The following is a 22,214-nucleotide window of genomic DNA, read 5'->3' on the forward strand; positions in this document are numbered from 1 at the left end:
GTTCCCTGTTGGGCTAATTTTGCAGAAGTTATTGTTTTAGTGATTTTAACAGTTATGAAAAATAGTGATGCAGATAGATAATGATAAGTATGTACAGTTTACGTTAATATAACTCATTTTTTACTCTTGTCATGTTTTTGTCGTTTTGATTTATTTACACTAAAAAATAGTGATTTGCGGCATAATAAGGGGTAGGCAGTAGATGCAACCGATGATTTAATTACACTCACTGCGCATAACTCAAAATTCAAAAAATGTCAAAAAATGCTGCCCGAAATTTCGATTCCGGGACTCTTTTTTATGATCAATTGATCAACGAAAAAATCAGATTCAACAAGCATGAACAAATGTACCGAGTGACTATAAATGATTGAAGGAAAATAGTGGATTGGCAACACTGATGCTGTTGGTAGTGCAAGTTTCTCGTGCATCATTTGTCAATCATTTCTATTTAGGTTAGGTTAAGTCACGAAGTACATTGTCGATTTAGATTTTTTTGACGTTTGTTTCAGTTTTAAAAATTGCGTGTGTCATGCCAACGTTGTTGCCAACTAAAGATTTCAAATGTGTTACCAACATAACAAAATAATTTTCAATCATTTATAGTCACTCGGTGCATTTAATCACTTGTATAGTTGGAGCCTCGCCTTCGACCCAGACGCCCAACTTTCGTACTCGTAATTAAACGCACTATTTTGCTCACTTGTATTGAAAATAGCTGTTGTTCATCGGTAGTTCGGAAACTGGAATTTTTTCAGTTCCAAAAAATCCAGAAACATTTTTTTTTTAATGAAAGTTTCGTAAATTTAAAAAAAACCACTTCAAGAATACCAACATGATCACTCTGATTATTGTCTGATTTTTTTTTGTTAATGTAATTTTGAATAAATTTAAACGAAAAACAGCAATTAAAATTTTGTAAAATCTAAAATGTCTTTCTATCTTTACCATTTACAATGATTTAATTTTTGAATAGTTATTTACCTGAGTACGGTAGGTATATTTTCCAGCGCGACAACTAGGTTTCAGGCGCGAGGCGAAGCCGAGTGCCTGATTAGTTGGAGCAGTGTAAAATACCTAAAATATCCCAGTTGGGGAAGCCGAAAAATATTTTTCGATACTTTTGAAATTGGAATATTTTTGAAAATTGAAGCTTCGTAGACTTGGTATGATTTTGAGGACAAAATTGACGAAACAAACAAAGCTCAAACGTGCTCATCCCTTTGATTAAATTTGGAAGCAAAGATTGTGTGTTTTTTGCGAAAGCAATTTTGGCTAGGTAACGGGTCCCGTTTATTTATCATCCAAACATCACGTACGCCATCGCGAATCCCTCTCGTCCTGTTTAGTTCTCGTTTAATTATCGCGCTGTATATTTGTGCGAAAACCGAGTCCTCAGCTGAAAACAAATAATTACGTGAAGAGAGAAAGGACAAGCCTTGTCTCGTAAAGCAAGTTCAGTTGTGTAGTTTGATCGGTGGCGGTTCGGTGCGCGTCGGAACGGCCCTATTTACAGACATTTTCCTCCTTACAGTGGCGTTTCCTGTTCACGTTCGATTGCCCCCGAATTGTTTGACCTATCATGGCAGTCTCGCCCCCAAAGCTATTTATGTCAATGATGAAACTGCCCTCCGATTCCGGCGCCGTCCCCACGCATTGATAACCTTCAAGTGTTACAGCACGCTGCCTAATTCCGAATTCCTCTACGAGTGCGTCGTCCTTGCGGTGCTTCGCAGGATTAGGATCGACTGGCGCAAAAATTTTCGTGAGGCGAACATCTCGTCCGCCACAGACAGGACCTCCATTTTCTGTAATCTCTATCTATTTTTATAATCCCCGCGTTCCAGCTCGCCCGCCCTTGTTGCCGTTACCTTGGTTACACCAACCCCAAAATACCGACACACTCCGATTTCCCTCTTTCTTATTTACTCTGATTTTATTTTCGGTAAGCATTTTCGTACACGATGCCAATTAATATCGATGCGTTCCGCCATCACACATTTACAACGATTACCGAAAAAACAAACACCCTTCGTGAAAATATTCCACTCTTCCCTCAAATTCCCCAGGACTGTCGATAGTTGGGGAGGGTAATTTTCAGGAGCGACGCTCGAAATTTACTGTTAATGTATCAATGTTCAGTAGTTGCGTGATTTTATCAAATTATGAAATTCTGTTGAATGGTGAACAAACATAAAGCGCAATGAACTGTGCAACTACCTAACTAGCAACTAAACACATTTGTTCAGAACAATTCCGAATATTTGCTATTTCAGGTTCTTTGATTTCGTGTTTTCGGTTTTAAATTTGCTGGACATTTTAATTTGCAAATTTTACAGCGACGAATTTCGATTGGTGATGAAAACAACACACACACAAAAACTGGCCTAATCGCTAACAGGATTAGAAGAAAATGGTTTTGAAGCAAAATAATTGATAATGATGAGGATGGTGGCATTTTCAAACGAAAAAATTATACAGGTGTCCCAGAATTGCCTCCCCAGAGAAAAAAAAGGGATTATTTGGGTAAATGTGATGATTTGAATTTTAAAGAAAAAAAGTCCTATCTCAATCGATAGTCGAGAAAAGACATTCTAAACTTGACCAATCAGAGTTGAGCACCATCAAAGTAGGATGATCGCAATTTTGGGTTTCGAAGTCAAAATTCCAAGTAAACTTTTCGCTGATTGTTGCGATATCAATAATAATTATTTTTTCTTTGAAATTTTCGTTCAATTTGCTCAGGTTTCTCGTACGTTTACATTTTTTTTTGCAAGTTTCAGTGTTCAACTCAAAGTGCATTTACGTATTAATTTAAAAAAAATCTGATAGATTTATACAGGGTGTCTCAAAATTCGCGAATTCCGAATTTAGAGCGTGGTAGGGAAGGACCCAGTGGAGCTCGAAAAATACTTGGAAAAAAAATTGGCTCTTCCTAAAGAAGATATAAGCACTTTAATTTTGTTCAATACATAGCAGCCTTCATATCCACAGTGACAAAATACTATTCTAGCTACGTTGCCGTTCCATTTAAAAAAAAAAATACAAAAAATCAAGATTTTTTTACTTCAAAGTAAAGCTATTCTTGAAAAAATTGTTTTACGTTATTATTTTCCACAATCATCTACACCATAAATAACAATAAACCGATTTTTTTTAATTTCCATATTTGGACTGCTGAAGTGATCCCCTACAACGCTCTGGATTCGGAATTCGCGAATTTTGAGACACCTGTACATTTTGTAAACTATTCTAGTTATTAAATTTTTTTCTAAAGTCCTATTTCCGTCTCTGCGAAAATTCGTTGTTTTAGACATTTTTCATTTCACAGAAAATCGTTTTAAATTCTTTCAAAACATACAAAATCATTTCTTGCGCTGAAATTGTCAGTTACAATCTCTCTAGTGCCGAAAATTTTTCCGGGGTTGCGAACGCTTGTGTTGTGTCTTATTTCCGAACAACAAATGCATTTGTGAACTGGGAAACATTTTCGGAAACTACATAATAATTGACATCAAATAATTATCGAGGAGACTAAAACAGTGTCTAGAAAATGTTTTGGTCAGTTTATTCGTTTTTTTAAATGGTAAAACATTTGCGGAGTTTTTTTACTTCCACATTCCCTAAAGAAATGGAAATAGGTACGCTGATAGGGTTGAAAAATCATGTCCGAAATAAGATCAAATTCTGATTGTCCTTTGCTCAAAACAAGGAAAAGTGGGAAACTGTGCGTACGTCTGTGTTTCTTTGTGGGAAATATTTATTTTTGAAAGGATTCAATTCATTCATTCATTCATTAAAGCATTCATTCATTTTTTCATTCATCAACTTATTTGTTCTGCGAAAATGCACCTATTGGACTGTTTCTTTCTGGAAAATATTTGTTTTAGTGAATTTTCAACTGATTCATTCCTTAAACCATTTATTTATGCGTTCATTCGTTAATATTTTTTTCTTCTTAACTTCTGCAAAAAAGCATCACTGGAACATTTTTTTCTGGAAAATTATTTGTTTTCTTAAGAATTCAATTGATTTAATCGTTAAAGCATTCATTCATTCGTTCGTTGATTTATTAATTTTTTCGTTCATAATAACTTCTGCAAAAAAGTATCATTGGAAGATTTTTTGTGAAAAATATTTGTTTTAGTAAAGATTCAATAGATTCAATCATTAAACCATTCCTTCTTTGATTCATTCATTCATTCGTTGAAACATTCATTTGTTCGTTTATTAAATTATTAATTCATTCATCGATTTTTTTGTTCACGATAATTTCTGCAAAAATGCACCAACTGGAATGTTTCTTTATGGAATTTTTTTTTAAGTGAATTTTCAGTTGATTCATTCGTTATTAATTTTTTCTTTCACAATAACTTCTGCAAAAAAACATCACTAGAACGTTTTTCATATTTGTTTTGTTAAAGATTAATGCAATTGATTCATTTATTAAAGCGTTCATTCATTCGTTACTTCATTCATTCATTCATTCGTTCATTTATTAAATTATTCCATTCATTCATCCATTTTTTTGTTCTTCTGAAACTTCTGAAAAAATGCATCAATTGGAATGTTTCTTTATGGAAAATTTTTTTTATTGAATTTTCAATTGATTCATTCCTTAAAACCATTCATTTATTCTTCATTCGTTATTAATTTTTTCTTTCACAATAACTTCTGCAAAAACCACCACTAGAAGGTTTTTTCATGGAAAATATGTGTTTTGTTAAAGATTCAATTGATTCATTTATTAAAGCGTTCATTCATTCGTTACCTCATTTATTAATTTTTTCATTCATGATAACTTCTGCAAAAAGCATCGTCGGAAGCTTTTTTGTGAAAAACATTTGTTTTAGTAAAGAGTCAATAGATTCAATCATTCATTCATTCATATTGAAATATTCATTTGTTAAGACATTCACAAAGTTTTCATTACGAAAAAATGCCCAGATTTGAATTTTATTTGTACCAAATATTTATTGTCGGCGCCAATTGGACTCGTGGTTTTGGAAATATGTAGGTATACGAAACTTTACGCAATTTCTTTCGTTCACGATAGCTTCCACAAAAAGGCACCAATTGGAATGGTTCTTCCTGGAAAATATTTGCTCCAGTAAAGACTTAACACCTTTTAATTTTGCAGCAAATCGGACAAGTTGTTTTGAAAATATGAGTACTTTTGCACTTATCGACTGTCTAAATAAAAATCTGGCCAAAAGTCACATTTTTTTTTTATTTCCTCTGTGTTGTATTAGTCGTCGAACGTTAACTTCTGCAATGAATGGCTTATTATTTGACAGCTTCTATTTTTTTAAGCATTTTGGAACATGTAAATTATGTATGATTCTTCATAACGAGACTTTCACGTTTCTCAAAATTATTGTTAATAACAGGGAAAACAATCTTTCACTCCAAATATTTACTGGTGTACTTTCCAAGTTTCCCTGAAAATTAGCAAGTCAAATGATTCGACCATCTGATGTAGTAACACACTCCACAAACATTCCACATTTAATAAAAAGATAACCAGCATCGCGTGCCGTCCTTTGTACTTGTCGAAGACCGCGTCAACATCCCGCTCTAGATTTGCCCCGTGGCCTATTAATGTGATTTCCCAGTGCATGTCTCGCTCCCAATTACGGCAATTTCATTTAAAGGATTAATGTTGGGCGTGTGTTCGTCCATATTCTGCCACCTCGGCGCCGTCTCCGGGGCCCATCCGCTTAATTACGCTCCTCGACTCCTTCGCACACTCCTAGGCCGACCACCTGGTGACGCTCCCCACACCTCCATTACCATAAAAACAAACGACTCCATCTGCCCAATGGCAGACCGGAAACGCCGCCATTTTCTATCCCCCTGTCCGAGCGCATCCCTCTTTTTAATCTATATAAGGCGCTGACAGCAATTCCGACTGGTCCCTTTTGATGCTTTCACGCAATGCGTATCATAGTTACTATCGATGAGCCGACCTACGCACGCGCCAAATTACCACACTTTAACAGATTTATCATCGTCTTAAACACGCCTGCACACACGCCGGAGGCTCACCAACTCCACAGGGGCAAGCATTTCTTCTTCCAACGACAACTAAAATAAAAATTTCAAAAATACGTATACAGGGTGGATCTGAAATACGTGTGTTCATTTTAACCAGAGAAAGAACTCGCTAATTCATTCAACTTTTCTCTGTAACATTTTTACGAAAAAGCATTACAAATTGATTTAAAATTAAAATTAAAATTGTTTTGGTAAAAATTGGGGAGCAAAAAATTTTGGAATACTTTTGCGAATTTTGCAAAATGTTATAGAGAAAAGTTTCATCAATTGGCGAGTTCTTTCGCTGGTTGAAATTAACACACGTATTTCAGATACACCCTGTATACAGTGTGTACCAAGATTAGTCGAAAATTGTGACTGATCGTCGGTTCGTGAGATTTTGGGGATCGTTTTGTACTATGTACATACTTTGGAAAAAAAATTCCAAAAAATTTTCGAATCTTTGGAAGAGGAGTTGGAGCGAGTTAGCGCTTGAAGTGTTAATTTCAGCGCAACAAAGCTTGGAATTTTTTGGGTTTTGTCGAAGGGAGCCACCTTCGGATGGAGTGGCCCATTTGTTCCAGTTTCATTGACCACGCCGGTCGTTGTCAAGTTGTTTGTTGGTGGACGAGTGGGTCGGGCGGTCCCTCCGGGTCCCATTCTTGGTCGACCCGGTCCCTTTGAAGCCCGGAACGCAATTCCGGCGACAAAAGTGCCTTTCTGCACACAACATAAATCTCCTTAAAGTGACGACAAGGACATTTGTCGCGGCACAATGCGCACGAAACTAACCTATTACTGTTTCGAGTATCGTTTTGATGAATTTGTGTGAATGGGGTCGATCGCATTGTCGGCGAACTACCTGAGATTCTGTCAGCGTTGGGTAAATAGAGCGAGATCTTGTCACTAATAGAGTTTGCACAGGCTGACATACGACATGTTACACAAACGCGGGCCAGATACGAGCACTCGGTGCGAGTGTTTGCCTCTGGGGCGGCGGAACCGCAGGTGGAGGAATCGTTAAACACTCACGCTGGGGATGTTGTCGTTGTTGCAGACGCCCTCGGACAGCAGCCGGTCGCGGATCTCCCAGGCGAAGATCGACGGACACTCGCGCTTGAACTCGGCGATCTTGTTCACCACGGGCTGGGTCGCCACCCGGGGCTTGGAGCCGCCGATGGCGCGCGGCTTGATCGACCCCGTCTCGTAGTACCTGGGGACAATGCTTCCGAGTCATCTTTTCTGCTAAAAACGGACTTCTGGTACAAGGAATTTTTCGTGCAAAGAGAACAAAATTTTTTACAATTTGGATAAAGGGCCGTGGTGGTTGTATTCAGGGTGGAGGGTAATGGAAACTTTCTCTTGAGAATGTTTCAAGAGTGTTTTTCTATGCAAAATAGAAAAATACGAAAATATCAAACTACTAGAGGATTTTAAAAAATTAACAAAGAAGAAGGAATTATGAAATCAATACCTAGGATTAAAAATTAAAAAAAAAAAAAATAAGAAAGTATCGAGAAGTCGTGGAGGAGAATTAAACTAAAAAGTAGATGTGGAGAGGAAATTCAGAAAAAAAAAAGTTTTGTTGATAAGTAAAGAAAAAAGAAAAATCAAATAAAGAACGAGAAAAACAAAGAACAAAAGAAAAAGAAAGAAGCAGAAAAAAAATAACAACGAGGAAAATATGTTGAAAGCTTAATCCCAGTATATTATGAAAAAGTGAAGGAAAAAAAATTATTGAAGTGAATTGCCTGAAAAAAAGCGGGAATAAAAATGAGATAATTGAAGAATATTTTATGAAGTTACTACAGCTAACAGTGCCACGAAAAAACCATCTATGACGCAATAAGAAGAAGGAAGATAAATAAGAGGAAAAGCAGCTACATATTCAATAAATTGACAAAAAAGAAATATTTTGAAGATTTAGATGGGCATTTGAAATAACTTGGAAGAGGTGAAATAGAAAAATTAAAACAGCTGAAATGAGGAAACGTGTTTAGGAAAATGAAGGATAAATAAATATCGAGTGATAATAATCAAGCAAGAAAAAATAACTCGAAAAAATTTATTGTTTTTCTTTTTGTAAAGTGATGTAGAGAGTGTAAAGGACACAGAAGAGTATAATATAAAAAATGAAGTACATATTTAGGATCTAGGTAAATATACAGGGTGTAACAGAAAAAAGTGCATTTATTTTAACAGGTAATAGGATTCATCTACTACAACAACTTTTCTAAATAATTTTTTTTCGAAAACAAATTCTGAAGGGTTTTAAAAATTAATCTAAAAATACTAAAGATTTGCTTATTCGCCTATGGAACGATTTTAACCTAACTACATTTAATAAAGAAACAAAACAAGGAGGTAGCAAAAACAAATGAAAGTGAAACCTTTTTATTCATGAAGCGCAGTTGTAACTTCCCATGACATTCAAGAAAAACAGCAGTAATAAAAAAAAACAAACGAAAGTGAAAACATTTTATTCATCAAATGCAATGCGAAGGGAGTAAAAACATTCAGTTTTTACGATTCCTGTTGAAAAAACTATTCAGATTTATAAAATTGCATTCAGCGTGAACGGCACGTCAAAAGAAAGGGAGGACAAATGGCAATTCAAGAAAAGTTGTTGTAATTGAGGGGTACCTACTATTACCAGCTAAAATAAATGCACTTTTTTCTGTTACACCCTGAATACTAATATAGTACTATTAAAGAAGAATTAAAACACAAGGAAGAGACGAAAACAATGAAACAATTAATTGAACTTTTATTATGGGATTTGGGGAAGAAGGTATAAAAAATGACAATAATACAAAGAAGAAAATCTGTGATATAAGAACAAAACAAAAAAATCCAGAGAGGTAATGATGTTTGAAAAAAGAAAGAAAATAAAATTAAAAGAAGACAAAAATTATATAAATAATAAAAGAGGTGGATAGATCCATGTCAGAGAGGACAATGAAGATAAGATGGAGCAAAATTAAAATAAAAGACAGATATGTTGCAAATTAATTATGATACAAAAATGTAAAATATGTGTTTTCTGTAAAGTAGGCCAAAAAATTAAAGAAAAATGAAGTAGTAAATCATCCTGGTAAAAACAGATGAAGAAACAAACAATATGCTTTTGGTAATGAACTGCAGAGCTAATCGTTTTAGTTATCTTTAGAACTGAATTAGATCAGAGAAAAAAATTTAGGTATTCCCGGAACGTTATAGATGTGAATTGTGGACTTGTTGTTAAGTTGGCACTACCAGAAAAAGTAAGTATACCTACTCTGTTTCTGAGATCGATGCCGCTAAGCCATAAAACGACCGAAGCGCTGACAGATTCCAGTGCGTCCAACACTTTTCATGAATAATTAATTATAAGCAGTATAGGCCATTCTACTGGTATTAAAATGTTACAATTCAACTTTTTGGATTTCCTGCTGTAAAGTACTAGACATCTTCTAAACATCATGTTTTCTCACTGTTACGCCGCACATAGCTTTCACGAGGATGGCCAATTTGTCAACGTGAGCCAAGCGCAAGTACATATTTTCCCAACAAAAGAAATTTGCTTGTGCGTGTTAAGCGGTTTTACGACTTACCGGCATCGAACTCAGAAACGGAGTATAGGCGCGCTTGTAAGGTGTTTGGAATTTATGAGAGATTTTTCACTAACGTACAGTTCAATCATAAGTTTTAAGCGACCTTGAGTTTGACAATTCACATCTACAACGTTTTTACTATAGGCTGTTTTCCCTAATTAGCTTTATGCTTTTGTGTATGTTAATCTATATGCTTTTTTGGCGTTAATAAATCATTATCATTAAAGGTCGAATGTTTTTTTTCATTTTCTATTAATGTCTTTTCGAACTAAGTTCGTGATGAAAAAAAAAAGAAAAATTTGAAAATGGATCAATACCTTTTGGTATTGTTGTTTAGAAAGACCAAAAGAAGAAAAATAAATGGACAGGGGAGGAACAAAGGCCAGATATAAATGAAAAAGGGTCCCCTGTATCAATTTCAAAAGAAATGTCTATAACAAAAAAATCTAGAAGTAAATGTGAATTTCAAAAAAAAGAATCAATTACTAATAAGATGAGGACAAGGTAGTGATAATAGTAAAGGAGCTTTCATTGTTTTTTATTAAAATTAAAAAAAAAATTAAATTTGGAGTAAATATTTGCTGGTAAAATTGGAAGATTCATAACAAAATAAAATGAAAGAAATAAAGAAAATTAAAGAATGGTCTATTAAAGGGAAAATTAATTGGAAAATATTTAGAAGGAAAACGATAGACTGAAAAGATGAAGGAAACAATGACAAAGGAATTGGCGAAAAGAAAAATTCATATAAAATTTACGTTTAAACTATCGCGCGTTCAAATAAAATCCTGGGCTGGAAAGGCGCTGGAAACCGTCAATTCTTTTGCTTTTTTAAAGCGTAGATTAATTGAAGCATTTTGACAACTAACCTAAAATTTGGATCTAAAAAATCATTCTTTTTTTCTTTCTTTGTAATGTTTTACATTAAAAAGAGAATAACTTAACGATTCCTATCCTTGAAGCAATTGTCTGAGGGCAGCCTTTTGCTCAAAACAAACATGTTCAATTATGTCCCGATTAAACATAAACAAATGTCATTCGCGTCAAACGGCGGGAAATTCAAACTTTACACTGTTCTAAACCGTTTAATTTTTCCAACGCCTACTCAACCCAGGATTTTATTTAAACGCGCGATACAAACAATAAGGAAAAAGCGATAACAGTGTATGAAACATGTGGCAACGTGGAAATCGTTTTTGTTGTTGACGTTGAGCCCTTTTATCTACATATTTAAAGATGAGCTGGTTAAATATCTGTACAAATGATTTTTAAACGAGATACGAGAGCGACCATTTTCTTTATTTTCACCACAATTCTCTCCTGAATACAATCCACAACTGATAATCGCGCCAGCAAGCATTTTTGGTCACACATTTCGTCTCTATTTTATTTATGAAAAACGTTCACAGACTCGGAGGTGTTTTTCAACGAACCACCGCCTCTTCACGTGAAGAGACACAAACGAGCTCAAAGCCGAAACGAACGTCGTCGTCCAATTAAAACACTTCTCGTTTAAACGTGCAAAGCGACTTGACAGTAAACGTTTCGCAAAGAGAATCATCGCATTTCTAGTGTGGAATGAGATTTTTCGGACGTCGTCCGACGGCCGCCTAATCTAATCAAACTTGAGCCTTATTACCTCCCCAGGATCTTCGAGACGCACCCGTTGGAGACCTGCAGTATCCTGGAGATGTCGCAGGGCCTGGCCCCCGAGTGCGCCAACTCAACGATTTTCTGCCTGGTGGAGTCCGGCAGCGGGCGGCCGTTGACGTAGACGCCCCCCAGCTGGTTGATGCCGCTGTGTCCGGCGGTGGAGCAGCCGAAGATCGTGTTCTGGCCCATGGAAGCGTGATGCATGAGGTCCTCTTCTGGAAGAATCGATCTTTGTAGTGATGTTTTCGCGATAATAACGGGGGGAGTGCGTGAGCGCAATGCGAGCTAAGGATAGGATTTAATCTATGTCCTATTTTATGCTCGCTCGAGCACGCCCTTCCTCGCTTTGAATTCGCCGAGTGCAGATTAATGTTGAATTACAAGGAAAATTCTTGGGTATTCACGACAAATAACTGTTTCGCCCCGCTAATAAATATCCCACAATGAAGCGCGCGGATCCGGATTTTTTCCGGCTGGATCCCGGAGTTAATCCCGAATGTGTGGCATCAGCCTCGGGCACATGAGCGAATTGAATAGTTGAGGAACTTAGCAACTTCTCAATCCGCCCCCGCTTTATGCCGCCTGCAGAATTACCTCAGTCAGCCTCCTATTCACTAATGTACGAGAGATTATAACGCACTTAAACCCCTTTTATCTATCTGTTCATCCTCTTGTCCATTAACTACTTTGCCGGAGGTTGCCGAAAACATAACCGATTGATGGAATCCGCCGTAATCTCTGGAGAGGTGAGACGCGACCTTCACAGGATGCACTTAGACGCGTCCCGGAGGAATCCGCTCCGCCCCCCTTCCCGGACTCGTGAAAATGGCGGCTCTTTGTTGACTCGGTAACCCGGAGTTCGCGACACTCGCGTTCAAATTGCATTAGCCTTAACATTACATGGCGAATTGAGGATGTACCGAGACGTGAAACTCCGGAGTGGGGAAACTCTTTAGTCGGCAAGATGGTGACAGCCTGGCAAAGTCGACCAGACATAAATTAATGGAGGAATGGAAATGACTGAAAACTAATTCGCGACTCGTGCATAATTCACAACCTAAAAAGACGAAATCTCCACGAATACGCCCCAGCCAAATCAATCCATTCCTCACCTGCACAATTATCCTAATTAAAATCACCACAACTAATTTTACTACTTTCAAACTGTCCCGAAGCTCTCGAACTCCAATTTTGCTTTTAATTGTTTTCAGACGAAGCGGATTAACAGTCAATCGGTCAAAGGCCTTTGACTCTCCACTGTCACTTTTGATCAATAAGTGAGCCAAAGTTTTACTATTTATTAGTAGTGTTTGTAGCGGAGAAAAAATGACACGAGCCTCGATGCACAAACAACTACATATTGATTTGGACAGGTCCCAAAGTGTTGCCCTGAGGCACGCCAAGTACTTGAAAATAATTTATTTGAGAGAGATCTGAACGACAGACTTACAATGACGATCATAGATTTAGAGAGAGAATCCGATTAGGGAAATATTTGGGAGTAAAAGAGAATTGCCTGGAAAAATTAGCACCAAAGTGTCTTTTTGGAAATGTGACAGGTCCAATGGTTTATTGACACATTTGTGGTGTCCTTTGTGCAAACAAAAGTGCTAACCACACCCGTGAAAGTCAGGAAATGATTTATTGCTGGCGAACAAAAGATCTAGCCGAAGGGTGTACTTTCTCAGTTTAATCCTCGAAATATTTTAAGCACGGATGATACACTGTCAAAAGTGATTCCAAAAATCACTTTTCTACCTTGTAGAAATGAAATTTGAAACAAATGATGCTTTCGCAGATTAACCAAGAGACATTTAGAATGTACAGAGTGTCCCAAGCTTAACCCTTTTCGCAAAATTAGTCACAATAAACCAAGAATTTGAATATTATACACTGGGCGACAAAAAAAAGTCTTCTCTCGCCTGTTATTGTCTTCAATTTGGAAATTTTGGAAATAGTTTGCGTTGCTCAAAAGAATGCGAATTTATAATTCTAGACCAGTTAATTTTCAAAACAGATAAAAACCAGTAACAGGATAATATATAAATTTTTTTACGAGACAACTTCAATTGTTTTATAATAACTGTTAGGTCTTGAACTTGAATTTATTGGGATTATTAAATAAAAGCATAAAAATATATGGTGTGTCGTTTTATACCTCCAGATTAAAGTCATTTCCAGAGAAACAAAATTTGAAAATGAGAAGAATTGAATTATAAGAAAACAATTTGTTGTTTTCAAAATCTATAAATAACAGAACAAAAGCCAAAAGATATGATTAGTTTTTTTGTCGCCCAGTATATATGATTTTATACACAGGAATTTAAATGTATTGGCACAACTGTATTCACAATAGACGCTTTAATAGCATCGCAAACATAAATTGTCAATAATATTTGTTTAGGTTATGCAACCAAAAATACATTTGGTTGTGACAACACTAATTTGCATTAAATAACGGAATTATTTAATAGTGTTGCAGGCTTGCAAAATGTGACAACCAGAATGAAATAACTTATAAAAAGAATTAGACAAACAGTTGAAGGCCTGAAAACAAGAGAAAGTGAGAAAAAGAACTGTTAATTATGTAATTCTTTTTGTTATACGTTAACGATCAGCTAGGGTGTTTCTGGAGACCAAATTTGGATTGTAAAAGCACTTTCAAATTCTGTACAAACAAAGAGTGTTCGAGAGACACGAGAAGCACTTCAAAACAGTTTGAAGAAATGCTTCATAAGTGAATAAAATGTTTAAACTAAAGAAAAAAATTCTCTTTAGGTTGTCGTTTCAGCAAAAATGTTAATTAATTACCCAATTTGTTTATCTAAAATGAAACCTTTTAGCAATTCTCATTCACCGTAGTGCTGTAACAAGCAGAACTGAAGCTTCCAGATTATTAGTTTGAAAGTTTTTAAGAGCAGAAAAGTGGCAAAAGAACTGAAAATAAAATAGAATTTTTGATAGAAGCTGGCGAAAAAGTAGAATGTTTTTGGGGGTCATAACTGGACTATACCAAGGAAGAGCAGCCTTCTAAAGAAGCGAAGAATCAGTTTCACTGAAGAACAATTTGAAGAAATTCGTCGAAAAGTATAAAGAAAACTTCACTAGAAGAATTTAGATGTTATTATGCCAGATACGTTTATTTTAGGAAAACATTTATCTAAAATTAATATTTTTGAAGAAGCATAAGAGCAAGTAAAGTTGCAAAAAGAAGAAACAATAAAGTGATTTTTTTATTTTATTTAAGTTAGTTAAAAACCAGAATTTTTCACATTTTAAACACATATTAAAGAACAGCAATCTCTAATTCTAGAGGAGTCTTCAAGACACACGCAAGAACTATGTGAAGAAATCCTCCCAAAGTGAAGATGTAGTGTGAAGAAATTGTTTGAGCAAAAATTTCACCAGATTTTTTTTTTGTTTCGTTCTTTCAGACAAATGTTTTTCAGAATAGAGAACAAAATAAAATTTCTTTCAGAAATTGGTATTATATTTTTGCGAGAACCGCAACTGAAACTTCCATAATCAATCAGTTTTGAAGCTTTTCAGAGCAATGAAATGTAGAAAAAAGAGTTGAAAACAAAGTAGAAATTCTTGCCATAAGTTAGTAAAAACTATAGTGTTTCTGGAGGTCGCGTTTGGGAAAAGTTCTCTCTCAAATTCTAGAGAAACAAATAACGTTGAAGAAACACGCAAGAACAGTTTGAAGAAGTTCTTCAAAAAGTAAAAAGAAATTATTCAGTAATCAAAATTTTTCTTTGTTGTCACCATCAAAAAGAAATGTACAGAACCTGGATATAACTAAACTACCTGTTAATCCAATGTTATTCAAACAGTTGCTTTGTCAAAGCTGATGTCAAAGAAACTCTCCAGCAGGTAGTGAAAACCTCAACAAAAATTTTTCGGTAGTTTTTTAATTATAAGTGGCCAAGTGACACCGACATACATACAAATGTTTCAAAACTGCAACAAATTTGATCGGGGATGAATCAAACGAGGTTAGAAAAAGAGAACGAGCTCCAAGAAGTTTAGTTTTGTCGAAGACACGATAATAGGAGTGGAATAGAATTGAACAATAACGATTTGAGGAAGAATTTCCGCATTTTTACGACAAACAAGGAATGGAAATATGTGCGTGGGTTTTATTTTCGCTTTCATCTTTCCTCGTTAGTGGGCGCTTCTTCGTCCTGCGTCCGGATTAGACAGTCACACGTGAGAATCGTCCTTTATCCGGTCGAAGAACCCGTCTTAATCGCTCGCACTAATTGCCTAATTCGTTCGCAAATCCTCGTCGAGCGTCGAAAAAGGGTCCCGATCGTCGTCCGCCGCCGCGATTCCGGGGGTCCACTCGAAACCGCACGGGATTTGCAAGTCGATGACGCGGTCTGTATATTAACTCGATCATTAGAAGCGGGGTGAACGGGAAAAAAACTCGAGTTAATTGCAGCTTGATTAAAGACCGCAGCGAGGGCGCGATCGCAAAGGGGAGCACACACGCGTCTCGTAATTGCAAAAATCGACCCACCTTTATGGGGCATCTTCCACAAGGCCTCAGCACACGTCGATTCCCTTAGCGAAAGCGTCTTCGCCGCCGAGATCACTGGAGAAAACCCGCCCGGAGTCGGGACGGGTCCGGACGTCGCTCCCAGGGTGTCCTCTTCGCACCACCTGCAAACCAGAAACAGTCAGTCCGAGTGGTACTCGCGCCGATCATGGCGAGGCGTCGTGTTGGGGTCGCACTTCATCAATATAAATCATCGCCAGTCGAATTATTCACTTGTCAGACCCCGAAAAGGTTAACATCTTGTTCAGCGATCGCGCATTGTTCGGTTTGTTTTAGCCGCTATAGAGGGTGATATATGAACATGAGTAGCAAAGATCTATGACAAGCTTTGGCCATTGTTCGCGACGGGTGGTCGGTAACCACCGCGGTTAAATGAAGACAAATTCAAGCCCGCTCCGAGGAGCTTTGAGCCAGACCGCTGATTGCGCGCCAACGAACTTGACGACCGCTGACCGAGCTTTCGTTTTTACTTGTTTTCCAAAACGACGTGGCAAACGTTGTTGAAATATTTTCTCCTGTTTTGGGTGCTCACGTTGTCTAATCGAACAATCAGGTTGTTGCTTGGCGCGGAAAAATCTGCTAAAGGGGAAATTGGCGACGTTTTTAACACTCGGACTCGATTTTAATTAGCAATTAAGGGAGCGACGCCCCACGGCAGGTTTATGCTTAATTTTGTTTGCAACAAAACAGGTGAGATGTTTTCACTTTTTTCATTTTCAACGACAGTTGCTCAACTATTGTTTCTTTCAAAAATATTCAAAATGTTTCTTTTTATTTTATTTTTGAGTCTTTGTAGTAAGTTAAAATTCCGTAACGAACTTACAGATTAACAAAACTACCAAGTCCTAAGTAAATAAATCTGACACAGAATTTGTAAATCATAAGGTTACCAAAGGCTTTATTTTATTTATTACAAGTAAGAGAAATTTCTTATTTGATTAGATATTTTTTCCGTGTTATAAATTTTGTTTTCGAGCTTTCTCCATCGCAATTTTCCGGATTTTTTTGTTTTTTGTAATTTTTTTGTGATCGAAATCTGCAAAATAAATGCAAGCAGGGTAATTATTAAATATTTTGAATGAATGATAATGATATGGAAATCAAACAATGTTTCGATTTGTTGCCTAATTTTGTCATCACAGTTTTACCAACATTGAATTATAAAAATAATTATTAAAAGACATCTTTTATTTTGTATTTTTTTCTTCATCCTCGAATTGTGTTCTGATTTTTATTTTATTAAAAAAAAGAGAAAAACTTCAAAAAGAGAGTCAAACAAGACAAAATCTTGTATTTTTTAAATTTTAACATTTTCATAAAATAAAAAATATAAATTGTAATAAGGTAAAAAAATATCATTTAATAACAGAAGTAAGTATTTGTAACATTGCTAGATATTGTAGGTACGTGAAACTTTACGCAAAAAAATATTTTCTGGGTTTTACAAACATTATTTCCCTATTTTCTCACCCCCCTCCTATTCCCTTCATCCCCCCCGCTACTAAACAGAAGGAAAATATTTCTAAATTTGTTGATAACCTTCACATTGGTTTAATTTACATTAAATTATCAATTAATAATTTGAAGCGCCAGTGAGATCCGAGTGAGAAGTTAATTTCAGTATTTATATTTTTTACATCGCATAGTTTCATTAGCAAGAAAAAACAGAATACATTTTTTTTTGTGATTTTTTTCCCGGCTTCGTATGTTATTATTGTTCATTTGTTTCATTTTTAAATTTTATTAGAAATAAATACGCAAGAGTTAAAATTTCACATTTTTTAGAAATTCTGGCAAATGTCAACATTTCGTTTTACATTATTTGCTCAAATACGCACTTGAATTTTTTTGTAAAGTAACAAAAATATCATGATAAAAGAGAAAAAAGTGGAAGGTTTCAATTGATAAGAGAAATAAGAGAAGTTGCTTCTAATGTCGATAAATATTCCACTTTCAGTTTTATTATAAAAAATATCCAAGGAACGATTGTTCGGATGTTATAAACATTATTTCCAATTTTTTTCAGCTTCCTTGTTGTCACTTTTATTTTCCTTCAGCTTCCGGAACCTCTACGTAAATTTTTGATCTTCGTATTCTGTTATTGGTTACACTTATTTTTTATTTTATTGAATTAAGTAAAAAAAGTATCATTTCATTATAAAAAAAAGGTTTCATCTCACAAGAGATGTTGCTTGCAAAGTCTTCACACATTGCACATTCAGCTTTCCTCAAATAACATCCAATTAACTATTGTTTTGTTTTTATTATTATAAACTTTATTTCTTATTTCTTCTCCTTCCTTTGTTCTCACCTTTAGCCTCTTTGGCCAGACTCTACTAAACAGCATAATCCGAAAATATTTTTAAATTATGTATATAAAATCCTCAGGTAGAAAATTGAAGCGCTAATGAGAGCCAATTGGAAAACTGTATCCATTTATTTATAATCTTATACATCACTCAATTTCATGATCAGTAAAAAATAGAACAAATTATTCCTTTACGACTTTTCACCAGTTTTTTATTTCACTAGAAACAAATATCCAACAGCTAAAATTTTAGATTTTTAAACGTTTTCTGGAACCTCAACATTTCTCACTACATTATAAAATAAAAGAGAATCAAATGGAAGGTGTCATTTGATACGAGAAGTTGATCGCAATATCGCTAAATATTTCCCATTAAGCTGTCATCATTTAATATCCTATCAATCATTTTTTATTATCATGAACGTTTTTTCCTATTTTTTCATTGCACTTGTTAACACTTTTATTCTTCTTTGACTTCATACAAAATAAATATAAACAGGATGATTTTAAAATTTGTTGACAACCTTTGTATACATCGGTTTAATAACAAAACAAAAGCGATTGTGTAAGCTGCATTTAAATTTCATTTAAAAATATGCAAAAGTGAGTGGATTACTTATATTATTTTTCAAATTTTCTTTCCCCACAACCAACAAAACACAAATCTATCAATAACACTAGATGCTCAAAACAATTCTACGAAAATGAATAATACATCTTTTATAATTATAACAGTTTACAAACGAGCTTTTATCTACATATTTAAATATGTAATTGCTAAATAAATTCAGCTCGCATAAATAAATTTATAAATTTTACAATAAGAGTTGTGGCGGTTTTTGTGATTCAAAGCACAGAATATTCCAATGGAAGAGCTTGATTTTGTTTGTTTAAAAATGTTCAGTTCTCTTTGTTGTGGGAAGTCGACAGCAGAAATTAGAACTTTAGTTGTGACAACTTTGCAACTACAAATGAACTACTTAACTAGCGGTGTTAAGCCAAGGCTAATTTGAATCGGCGAGGTTTGAAGAGTAAGAAAAAACTAGCTTGACGGAAAATTCTTGAATTGGATGAAATTTTTGGGGGTGTCGTTTTGACAAACTGAGGGAAACATGAAGTCTTGGGGTTAATCTGGACGCACCGCTGCTAATCCACGGTCTAGCCTGTTAGTCAAAAGTGCGTGTAAAGTTAGAAATTTACACAACACTAGCAGTGTTGCCACAAATGCTTTTGGGTTTAATCAAGTGAATAGTGGTGAGCTTTGCGAAAGAAAATTTGGAGCGAGTAGCAAATTTTTCGATAGAAAAGAGCGGTTTGTTTGTTGAAAAACAGAAGCGACGGGTCCATTAGCTGAGTTGAGAATTTAATTGAAATAAATATCCCGATACTTTGGCAACAGCTAATGGAATGTTTACCGAACGTCCGTCCGCATCGTATTTTAATTGAACGAGCTTAAAACGAGCTTTTAACAAAATATGACCCTCTAAAAAAATCCGCCCCAAAGCCGTCGAAGAGAAACGATCATAATCAAAAACTGTCTAGTTATTAGACGAGAGGGGCGCCGCCGCCGCAGCGGCTCCGGCAAAGCGAATCTCGAGCTTAAAAATAAAGTCAAGTATAAAATCCGGCGGAGCTTTGGCGTCGTCTCACAATAGTGCACCTTTTGACGAGGAAGCTCTCTCGAAATGCAAAACTTGTTTGTCCCTTTGAATCGCTACAATTTCTCGTCAGTCAAAGCGAGAGCAGCGCGTCTTTGTGCGGTTTAACCGGCGGATTAACAAAAAAGCTCTTTGATCGCGGAGCCGCATCCACCTACGTCGTTAACTGGAAAAATGTATTTCTAATTGCGCGTCGAGGGTCGTTCAGAGCTCCCCGATTTGAATGCACCCTCGAGCCCGGAGTCCCGGAGTAATTGGTGTCGGTCGTTACCTACCTTTTCGGCAAATCACAGACCGCACATCGAAAAACCCCACTCGCGAACTAAGGCCAGTCGCACACTACGCGCTTTCGCTCGATTAATCCGGGTGGTCACGTGTCTGGTCGACTGTCAGAGAGCGCCACTGTGCTTCACCATGCGGAGCGAGCCAAAGACTGGCTCAGCTTCACGTCACTCAACGTTCAAGGATGACTTGATCCGCAGAGGGGCGTGTCGGCGCGCGCCCCGCCCTCGTGGTGGGGGGATCTTCGCCTTTCTTCCGCGATTTCTTCGATATCGGCCGGAAACGATCGAGATCGATCGAGATCGCGCCGATCGCGGCGGCGGGCCCGGCTGCGGCGCGTGCGGCGTCTTCGGGGCACGAGAGGCGGCCGCGCCTCGGCGGCCCCGCAGTCCCATTGGAGGAGGGCCGGACGCCATTGTTTCCGGCGGGGCGCGGCGGCGCACCGGGGCCGACGCTCGCCTGCAGCGCCGTCGGAGGACATTAGCGGCCCGACGTCGACGACGATTCCGCGACGCTCGGAGCTACCAGGTTCTGTTGTTCATCGAGTTTGGCCCGGGGTGTGTGCGGGAGGCGACAGGTGAGGAGGATTTGCGTGAGGACCTAAAACAGATTTGCTTTGCATGAGGTGACCACGTGCATGGCCAAGACTCGACGGGCGCGCCGCCCCCGGGTCATCTCTTCTTCATTTCCTGCTAAAATTAAACCAGGGCGACACGAGCCGAGCGGCGGCGCTCTTTGTTGTCCTCACCGGTGGCGGAGTGACATTTGTCATTCGCGACATGTCGACGACGGATGCGAGGCACGCTTGATTACAATGCATTTGTCGATACACATGACGGTAGGCTGTGCATGACGACGGAAGCATGTCCCGGATTGATTCGTCGGTGCTGCAATCGATACTCCTTTTTTTGCATCTCTGTTTTCAGGTTGGCTTGTTCGTTTTTGACTGTACTTTACACAAGATGATTCAGAAAAGTATTTTTTTTATTATTGTTTTTATTTTCAAGCACATCATTCAAGATTTACAATTCCTCTGGGTCTACTAGGATTGTTTGTAGATATGATTAAAGAGAGATATACCTACTTACACCCAGAAATGACATCAACTCTACTTTTTAAATAAATATTAAATTTTGACCAAAAATTAAAAATTATTATTGTTTCGACTAATTTACAAACAAAATTTTTCCACATTTCAAAAATTTGACAGTCTTGACTGAAATTTGTTACATATGTACATATTTAGACCTGTTGTTTTTTCGAAAATTTGAAAGCCTATAAGAGACAAAAATCAATCACAGGATAAATTAAATAGGTACAAAGGAAATCAATAATTATTTAGGAATCACTCTGTATATGTGGTACTTAAAAAAATCATAACTACGTAATAAGAAATATGGAAAATATAGAATTATGTATTGTACCTAAGTTCAATAAATTGTGACCCACTTCTATCGGCTGTTCATTTAAATTTTTCCTTAAAGTTGGCGTTGAAGAGTCGATTGTGAACGCACTATGTAGTCGTATTATGGATTACGGAAACTGTTTAAATCTAACCTCACTTTTTGCGGTGTTTGTGTTTTTACTCTGCCAATTGACAAGTGGTGCGTTCACAATCAACTCTTCAACGTAACTTTGCGGAGAAATTTAAATGAACACCCGATATTTTTCACAGATGTTAGATGAATTGTTTTATTAAATAAAATAATTATTTATCTAGGTTCAGATATTTTTTTTATATATTTTTTTGTATTGAGTAGTTTCGAACAATTTTAGAAACAAATAAAATTGTTGGGAAGTGGTAAATGTTGTTTTTTGGTTCAAATTTGAAGAAATATTTGTACAAAAAATATTTTTGAAGAAATCATCACAGGTTGGTCATACGAGTAAATATACAAAGTGTTCAAAAATTATTGCGGTATCGTAGGTTGCTTGGATCGGAAAAAAAGTTTTTGTACTCATAGCTTCAAAATTGGTATTTCCCGGTTGTCCTCGGAGTGCGGAAACAACGATTTCCCGCACGCGGTATTTTTTACTTTGCAGCAGAAACTAGGGGAAACTGCATTGTCAGATTGGTGATTAATGACGTAGACGGAAACGTCAATTCCCTCTAAACAAAA

At 36.5% G+C, this 22,214-nt stretch overlaps 1 protein-coding gene across 3 annotated transcripts in view; it reads right to left on the reverse strand.

Annotated features, from left to right (window-relative positions):
- Positions 1-20,256, reverse strand: part of toy (twin of eyeless) — a 38,477-nt gene extending 18,221 nt beyond the window's left edge. The window contains exons 1-4 of one of the 3 annotated variants that reach the window (XM_069049872.1): positions 20,088-20,256; positions 15,808-15,950; positions 11,269-11,494; positions 7,069-7,261 (exon numbers count right to left, since the gene is read on the reverse strand). In XM_069049872.1, coding sequence (XP_068905973.1) covers positions 7,069-7,261; positions 11,269-11,494; positions 15,808-15,820 — 432 coding nt within the window. In that variant the 5' untranslated portion in view covers positions 15,821-15,950; positions 20,088-20,256. Of the gene's footprint in view, positions 1-7,068; positions 7,262-11,268; positions 11,498-15,807; positions 15,951-20,087 lie in introns of all 3 variants that reach the window. The other 2 variants (XM_069049873.1, XM_069049871.1) reach the window with 2 other exon arrangements.
- Between the last annotated feature and the right edge of the window lie 1,958 nt (positions 20,257-22,214).

This window comes from Tenebrio molitor, chromosome 6, assembly GCF_963966145.1.
Source record: "Tenebrio molitor chromosome 6, icTenMoli1.1, whole genome shotgun sequence".
Taxonomy (NCBI): domain Eukaryota; kingdom Metazoa; phylum Arthropoda; class Insecta; order Coleoptera; family Tenebrionidae; genus Tenebrio; species Tenebrio molitor.